We start from the raw sequence: 9415 nt of genomic DNA, 5'->3' as shown, positions 1-9415 counted from the left end.
TACTGCCAATTGACTTTAAGAAGGTTGTAATTTATTTTTATATTAGTAAAAATTATTTTTTTAATAATGTTAGTTAAAATTCGAGAAAAAATATTTTTTTGGAAGTAGATTTGTGAGTCTGGAAACATTCAATCATTTTTAGATGTTAGAAAATTAGTATTAATTTTTGATAAGTTTTATGTCAATTTTTAGAAACTGGCATCTTGAGATTGACCTCGCCGAAACTAGCAACTATTGTCATTCCCCAGGCGTCTATGACGCGGTTTCTTTTTCGATCAAACGGTATTTCTAACCCATTGTGCACAAATATTTAGCCAATACAACTAACGATATAAAAAAAACTTTCACTCAGTGTAAGTAGGGTTTCCAATTATTTCAAATCTCGGAATAAGAACCTATAATCTCGGAATCGCGGGGATCAGAATGAGAAATTTAATCTAAAGAAATATTTAATAAAAATGCAGCTACATAATATATCAAAAAGAAAATGAGGAAAGAGCTTTATTAAAATAGAATAAACAAAGTAATATTCCATATGTAGTTAGTAAAAAAAAATAAAATTCTTGTTGCAAAAAAAAAATATAGCAAACACGGAAATATAACACTTAGATATTGACGTTCGGCTTACAGCGCTTTCACATGGAGCGGACCGTACGCACGGATGTTTTTTCAACATAGCTCATCCGAACGGAGCATATGCGACCCATGTGAAATTATGTTCATTTAAATTCATGGACCTGGCGGACGGTCCGCGTAGAGCTCCGCTCCATCTGAAAGCGCTGTAATGGAACTCGCGGACGGTACGCGCGACCGCTCCACTCTATCTGAAAGCGCTGTAATGGAACTCGCGGACGGTACGCGCGACGCTCCGCTCTATCTGAAACGCGGTAACAGCGCTTGTCGGGATTCAGCAGCAGCCGTACGCGCGGGAGCGTCCGCATCGGATATTTTTTCAAGATAAGATAGCCGTCGACGATCTCATCCGGACGGAGCATACGCGCGACCCATGTAAAACTGTTCATTTGAACTAGTGGAACACGCGGACGGTACGCGCGGACGCTCCGCTCCATCTAAAAGCGCTGTTAGTATAAATAAAATATGATATTTGAAAGACTAACTCGAATCATTTTAGATTGGGCATTAAAATTTTTCGACATTTTCGGAATCCTGGGATTTAATATCGGTATTTCGGGGATAAATATGCACCGGGCACCCGGTTTGGTAACCCTAAGCGACCGACTATCATATCATTTAGAATATGTTCGGGATTTTCCTCTCGGTACATTTTAATATGTTATGGTAATAATATATAACTAATATACAGTATGTCTCCGGATTGTCTTTACAAGAGGAAAAACATATTTATTATTAATATTTTGAGAAAAATGCATTCTTAATAAAAATTTTTGCTTGTTCTAAAATGGTTAATCCCGTTTGAAAATGATAAACATGAAAATATCGTTGATTTTTTCTAAGCCCTAAAAATGAAACCGAGTTTTTATGGTAATATAATTTAGATTTCATTCTTTGATAGATGGGTATTATTAATTTTGGTTAATGACATATGTTTTGCTATTGTTAAGGTATCACATTTTCCGATAACCATTATCATCCTTTCCGTAGCATTCAACTAAATAAATTTTGTGTTTCTTTATCATTTTAAAACGCAAAAAAATATGACGTTAATTAAAATTCTATCAATAACAACAAGTAACGCGTTTTGATTTTTAGAACTTTAGACAAAAAATTCAACCATATTTTCATTTTTTTTTAATTTTCTCTAAAACGGTATGGAAATTTGGAAAACTATAAACGGGATTAACCATTTTAGAACAAGCAAAAATTTTTATGAAGAATGCATTTTTCTCAAAATATCAATAATAAAAAAGTTTTTCCTCTTGTAAAGACAATCCGGGAACATACTGTATAATTAATATTTTAATAATATATTATGATATAAGGGTGTTCCTCAATGAGATTTAGAGGCGACTCTTGAGTTAATTTTCCGCCAAAAGGATTCTAGGAACCTTGTCCACTCTGTATCTCAGTTATCAAGTTGATAGGTTTGGAAATAGTTTCCTGTGAAGTTTTTTTTCTTAAAATTAACCAATAATTTCCCCCGTGAACCTAACTATATCATTAAGAAACACCCTATATATATTTTTATTAAATATTCTAGGATTTATTATGTAGTTTTTTTGGCGCATTTATATTTATACAAAGGGGTACCTGAAAGACAAGATAAAACCGATCAAAATTGAATTGTTTTAAATGGAGAAACTCATAGCAGATATTGATTCTAAAAAAATTTCTTGATTTGATTCTAATCAAATTTTTTTAGAATTTTTCATTTAACGTACCATACACTGATTCAATTACTTTTGAATTATTCATGTTTGAAAATTATATTTTTTTAGTATTTCTTAGATTTGTCTATACCATTAAAATATTAACAGCCAAACCAGGTTGTGTCTATGTTCTTATATCGTTATTTAAAAGTCTTTCATAAGGCACATGAACTGCTTTTCAAAATCTGAAAATGTAAATTTTCAAATGTAATTAATTAAAAACAGTACAATAATTATTCATAATATTAAGTTAAATGAATAATACTTATTTTTAATTAAAATCATAATATATCAAAATACGGGGTGTTCCATTTAAAAATGCATTTGTGTTTGTTCATGCGCAGCTAAATGATTGAAAATCTACCTTATACAGGATGTTTCCTCTCATACATAGCTCCAAGGAGAACGGTAGTTTATATCGAAATGAGATTTTGGTATCAAAGTTGTGTTTTTTCTGACGGAACACCCTAATATTAATTGATTTTTTTGGATTCTAGCAAATAAAAAAATAAAGGTGAGTTTTATTAAAGAATCTAGGATTTTTGACATATTTCACATTTTTTTGAAAACGAAGGAAGTAAATTTTAAATTTCGATAACAGCTACCTAAATTTTTGGGGTGATCTTGTATAGCCTGATATTTTTACAGTAACTATTGTATGTTAAACCAAATTGAAATTTGACCTGAAAAAGTTATACAGTGAAACAAATTAATATGGAACATTAGTCACTTTTAAAAGCAAGTTACTCCTTTATTTTAAAAGGAACATCCAGTACATTTTTCCGGTGTTCAGTGGGGAATTTGTAATTAATTAATAATTTGTTGTTTCTTCAAAATATTATTAAGGTTGCCAACCCCTTAGACAAAGATTTTCTTAGATATTTTATTTTTTATGATTTTACGTCAGTAGATCTTTATTATTTGAAAAAATCTAGGGTGGCTGTGTGATATTACCTTTTGTTAATTTAACAAAAATTAAAGATTGTAGAGTAAAATACTCAACGGTAATAAAAAGATACACGTTTAAAACATATTTTAATTATGACAGAATTAAAACTAGACATAAACCTATAATTATGTGACAAAAATGAAATCTAATGCTCAAAATGCTTCCTTTCCTGTTAATTGCATAAAATAATTGTCTTTTCAAAAGGATCTTTTCGTTTTAAAAGGCATATGTGGAGTTCTGCCTAGAAGAGCAGCTACAATAATTTCTCTCATGTTGTCGACAATAGTTGGTCGAGTTTTGTAAACACTGTCTTTAACATATCCCCATAAAAAAACAGACTAGATAAAATCAGAAACATTTAAGTATTCTATTAATTGGTGAATGCACACTGCAAATGCAACCTAACTTAACAACACCAACTAATAGAATCATATCAATTCTCTCTGATGTAGGATAAGTTTGCATTTTCGGCAAATTTCTGAGATTTTTTTTTATTTTAACTGACACAAAATGATAACTAGTTGTTAAAGTTGGATTAATTAGACAGCTATGTAGAAGTAACGACAGACATATCAGAGCCACCTAGATTTTATCAAATAATAAAGATCTACTTAGATTAAATCATGTAAATGAAAATATCTAGGAAAATCTTTGTTTGAGGGGTAGGCAACCTTAACAGTATTTTGAAGAGACATGAATTCTCCATTGAATATCTGAATAATACATTGGGTGGTCCATTTAAAATAAAAGAGTAACATTCTTTTAAAGGTGATCAGTGTTCAATATTAATTTTGTCTCCCCTGTATAACTTTTTGGATCAAGTTTTAATTTGATTTAAAGTACAATAGTTAATTTAACTATATATTAGGCTATACCGGGTAAATTCCAATTTAGGTAGCTTTTATTGTAATTTAAAAATTGTTCTTTATTTCTAGAAAATGTTAAATATGTCAAAAACCTTATATTTTAGTCATATATAATAATTCTCTGTAATATTCTCTTATAAAACTCACCTTTATTTTTCTCCCAGAATCTGAAAATCGATTATATATAGGGTACATATATAATACATTACAAAAAATACAACTTTGATATGTAACTTTTTTTGGGGACACCCTGTAGAAGTCTCTATATTTTTAAAAAGTGCTCTGAATTAAACTACATATGCTCACAAATTTTCATTTCAATACAAACTGTCGTTCTCCTTAGAGCCTCCGCGGCGTATGAGAGGCGCCACCCTGTACATTCCCAAATATTTTTTAAAAATTTGGGACGCAACAGAAAACATAAAAGAATAGAAATTAAATAATATGGTGTGTATTCTGAATCGGTACTTTTCGGGAATGTACGTATCTAAACGCCGGGTTTACCACAAATATGAGTGTGTATAAAAATGTAGATGGCGCTGCGATACAGTGAAGTTTAGGTTACCACATTCTGAAAGTGTGTGATACCAAAAAAATATTATGATTTGTGGAAACTTACACACGTAATTTTTCGGATCTAGCCGACCAGACTAATTTTGACCCGAGGATATCGAATTTGCTATCAGAAAATTGTGGTATACGCGTGTATGTATACCATAATTGAGACGTATGTCACAAATACTACTACTGCACACACAAGGTGTCACAAATATGGTCACACATACACAGACCTCTTCTCTACAACATCTCACCCTGTATAAGCAAGCAGACCTTTTACTATAGGTATTAACGTTGAAATGTTTTATTTATTATGGTATAATTATAACTCTTCCCTCGTACAGCCATAATTCAAAACGTTGCCATTAATTGATGTTTTGTTCGTGGTTTAATGCCCATTAAAATTCATATTACATAATGCATTTTTATTTTTTACTATATAAAGAAAAATCTTAGAAAATTCCTTGCAAATCCGTACTGCTAACTTGTTTTTCCACTTTGCTGATATTTATAGTTTGGTAACATGAGAAAAGTTAATGTGTTTGTGATTTTCCTTTTAATATTTGCAAATGTATTTTCGACGATGGCCTTCTCTAAATCAGGTAGACCAAAATTATTTTTTTAAATTTACTAATTTTAAATAATATTCTAAATAATTTTATAGAAAAAATGTAAGTTTTTGTTAATACGTTGATATCTAAACCTTTTTAAAATAATTTGTTATAATATTATCATATAGTTTCGTAAAACTCAATTTTAGTTAATTCAACTTTACATACAGGGCGGATTCATCTCTTTAAAAAAGTTGCCAGTTAAAAAAACTTGTCAGGGGTGTATTTTACTAATAAAACATATTTGCCTAAAGGACAAAAAAATGTTTAAACCTCCTGAAACGTTAAGATTTTTTTTGTCCGTTAGGCAAATTTGTCTTATTAGTAAAACACCGCTGAAAAGTTGGTCTTCGTTGGATTACCGCAGCGGTGTTAACAAAAAATTGCTATTTTATTTTGTAGATTGCCTTACAGTGCAAGTAGCGAAATACCCAGAGGACTTTTTTGAAGAAAGTTTTAAATAACTGCAAATATTTTTATTTTGACCCTAGGGTCTATGAAGATTTTTCACATTTTTTTTAAAATTTTTTATTTTTCAAATGAAAAATTTTGATATGTTTTAATTTTTATAATATCTTGAAAATATGGCAATATAGGTAGTAGATTATAATTACAGGAAAGAAATTCCAGAAAAAATCCAGTTGATCTAAAAATGCATGTTTAAAATAATTTTCAAACAAAACAGTTAGGTTATTGTGAAACGTTAAAAAACCTTAAAGAGAAAATATGTTCTTACAACCAATCTACCGGCCCTCAAAATATTTGCACTTATTTAAAAATCACCCTATACCAAGTGCGTTTCAAAACTGGCTCACCCCTACAACTTTTCTTATTTTTTCAGTTAAAAAAAAACAGATTTGGTATGTTAGTATATGACACAAATTAGGATTGATTGACGTATTCAATTGTTTTTGGTAACTTCCTGTTTCACCGGAAATGACTATAACTTTTGATTTATAAATTGCACCCTCGGTATTTTTTTACTGTACTCGATAGAAAATAACACTCTGAATTGAATGGCATATCATATGTCAACTTTTGACATTTTCGCATATGGTTTATTTGAAATTATAACTTGCGGTTCGTAACGAAAATTTGACTTGAAATACCAAGTTTGTGGTATCAAATTATTCGTAAAAAACAGCTTTTTCCAAATATGCTAATGACCCACCCTCGTTCCATTTGAAAAAATTGTGATTTGATTAAAAATACGATTTGAGCACTTTCTCACTGGCCAGGACAAGACACTAAAATCATTAGACGATCAAATCTATATTTCTAAGTCTCCTTGATTAAGAATTAGTGTTTTTAACATAGCCATGGCACTCTAGATTGAATTTTAAAATAGATTTTTTATTAAGAGAGATTATCCTCATTTAAATCAATCCTAATTTATGTCATATACTAACATACCAAATCTCGTTTTTTTATCTGAAAAAATAAAAAAGTTATAGGGGTGAGCCACTTTTGAGACTTCTTTAAAACAATAAATTAAATTAAACTGCTTATTAATTTAATTTACATTAATTTAAGAGCAGCATTAGACACAAAGTCTATTTTTTTTGTTAATTCAAAAATTTTAAGCCTATTAAAAGAGCCATAAATATTAAAATAGTTGTCATATAAATGGTCTGCAGCGAATTATAATAAGAGTTATTGCGTTGTCACTAATAAATCAAAGAGAGCAACTTTATGATTTATTAACACTAATAATATAAGTAATACCAATTTATAAAGAAATCATAATACTATATCATTTTAGTTTGGTTAAATAATTAGGAGAAATTAATTTTGACCTATAAAATTTAATTATTTAGTCAATTTGTTCTGTGTTTTTAGACATATTTAATGTATTTTTTTTTGTTTAAGCTAATAAATCAATATGATATTTTCGTAATATAAAAAGATTTGAATTTATAAGACAGAGATACACTTTTAAGGGAAGTATAATTTTTTAGAAAAAGGTCTTTTAGTAAATCCGATGGTGGTCATAATGTAGAATATTTTATACTTCTATTTAAAAAATTTAGACTTCAGTTGAATGTATAAAAACCATAAGGAATAAATATAGAGAAGTTTTATAAATATTTTATTTTAGACTGTGTTTTACCACATGAAACGGGACCCATCAGATGTCTGGCTTACATTCAGGTTTACACCTGGAATGATTCTAGCAAGAAGTGTGAACCTGTTATTTACGGTGGATGTAACAAAACTGGAAATAACTTCGCTACTCTAGTAGAGTGTGAGAAAACTGCTAAAGCCGTTTGCTCTTGAATTAATATAATATACCACTGTACAAAAGCAAATATACACAGTTTGTAAGAAATTGTTTTATTCTGTATAGACTATAAATATACATGTTAGTTCAATGTATCAAAAATATTTATGGTTAACTTATTCTTGGTATTTGATCTAAGTAATTTTAATAAAATAGAATTCAAATAGAATTATAACTGAATCTTTAATAGTTTTCCAACATTTCGATCACATTTTGATCTTTTTAAATCAACATTGAACGTAGATATCGTTCGTCATTTACACATATATGTCCAAAATATTAATCACATTAATTTACATTAACAAATTGACACGCACACACACTTTTAAAAATTATAAATAAAATTTCGGTAAGGTTTGGGTTGGTTTGGGTTGCGCCCAATGGCTGCCGGTCAATATTCTATACTGCTATATTCTGCTGCCAGTATTCTCAATCATTTTCACTTGTTAGTAATTATTTAATACGCCTTACGTATAGTAAACCAATCAGTTATGAAAATCACTCAGAAATTACTAATTATACTATATATTTTCTTGAATTTACGCTTTTATTTATAACTTGTAACTTAGAAAATACTTAGGATACGTCAGTTTGACTTAATTGTTTCAGTAGCGTTTCAGTAGCGTCAAATGATATTTTTGTTACTAAATAATTATTATAACTTAATCTGTTTTTATTAGTAATATATTTTAATACAATTTTAATAAATAATAATTACCATACCATACCATACCGCCATTACTCGCTGATGAGTATTTGACACGCATTTGACACGCAAATAATAATTATCGACAGCAACTAAACCAACAAGTTATTGAGTCTACCCTACATTATAATTTTACACGTTTTGAATACAATAGAAATGGCACTGATGAACCGGAGTTTAGTGAGTTATATACAGGGGAGACTTAAATAAGTGCAATTATTTACGAGGTTTTTCGCGAAAATTTGGAATTTTTCGAAAAAAATTTTGGAATTTTTTTTAGTTCTTAGTTATAAACATAATTTCTTGATAATATAGCAACATAGGTAGTAGATTAAATTTACAAGAAAGAAAACCCAGAATAGATCCAATGGATCACAAAATTTAAGCAAGTATTTTTTTTTGGTAACTTTCAAAGTAAAATAGCTCGGTTATTTTTGATATGTTTGAAAAACGGTAAAGAGAAAATACGTTTCTTTTATCAAGATCTACCAGCCCTGAAAATATTTGCACTTATTTAAGACTCACCCTGTATAAGTTTGTTGATATACTCTATCCTTAATCGTTATATTCAAAGTATGGGTTATATTTCACATATTTTATTTTAACAACATATTTTATTTTTTTTATATAAAATTTTAGTGGTGATAGCATCTTATACCGGGCGTTTCTAAAAAGTGGCTCACCTCTAAAGCTTTTTATTTTTTGAGATTATAAACCGAGATTGAGTATGTTAGTGCCACGCCATAAGTCAGGATTTATTGATGTACTCAATTAGTTTCCGCCACTTCCTGTTTCACCGGAAATGACTACAACTTTTCATTTTTGCTCGGTATTTTTTACTTTATTTGATTGAAAATAATGATATTCTGAATTATAGGTAACTTTTGACATTTTTGGTTAAAAAAATAGTATTTTTAATTTCAATCTAGAGTGCCAAGACAATAAATATAACTACAATTTAACTCGAAATGCTTTTTTTTCTAAATATGCTAGCTAATGACCCCCGTTCCATTTAAAAAAAATGAATATATATGATTAAAAATACTATTTTCGCATTTTTTAACCTGTCAGGAAAACACACAAAATCATTGGACGG

General features: G+C 29.2%; 1 protein-coding gene across 1 annotated transcript; it reads left to right on the top strand.

Moving 5' to 3' along the window:
- The first annotated feature begins 5175 nt into the window (after positions 1-5175).
- On the top strand, positions 5176-7661 carry LOC115883133 (kappaPI-actitoxin-Avd3b-like). The gene is made up of 2 exons (XM_030901444.1): positions 5176-5323; positions 7431-7661. The coding sequence occupies exons 1-2, from the start codon at positions 5245-5247 to the stop codon at positions 7607-7609; spliced, it is 258 nt and encodes an 85-aa protein (XP_030757304.1). The 5' UTR covers positions 5176-5244; the 3' UTR covers positions 7610-7661.
- The last annotated feature ends 1754 nt before the right edge of the window (positions 7662-9415 follow it).

This window comes from Sitophilus oryzae, unplaced genomic scaffold (assembly GCF_002938485.1).
Source record: "Sitophilus oryzae breed Bouriz unplaced genomic scaffold, Soryzae_2.0 scaffold_1816_pilon_pilon, whole genome shotgun sequence".
Classification (NCBI taxonomy): domain Eukaryota; kingdom Metazoa; phylum Arthropoda; class Insecta; order Coleoptera; family Curculionidae; genus Sitophilus; species Sitophilus oryzae.
The sequence above is the reverse complement of the archived record's forward strand: the minus strand, read 5'-3'. Positions and strand labels throughout refer to the sequence as shown.

Bases quoted from the DNA above. Each gene is read 5' to 3' on its own strand.
- LOC115883133 (XM_030901444.1), top strand. From the start codon at position 5,245: ATGAGAAAAGTTAATGTGTTTGTGATTTTCCTTTTAATATTTGCAAAT. The intron at 5,324-7,430 runs GTAGACCAAAAT...ATTTTATTTTAG, and splicing joins GATGGCCTTCTCTAAATCAG to ACTGTGTTTTACCACATGAA.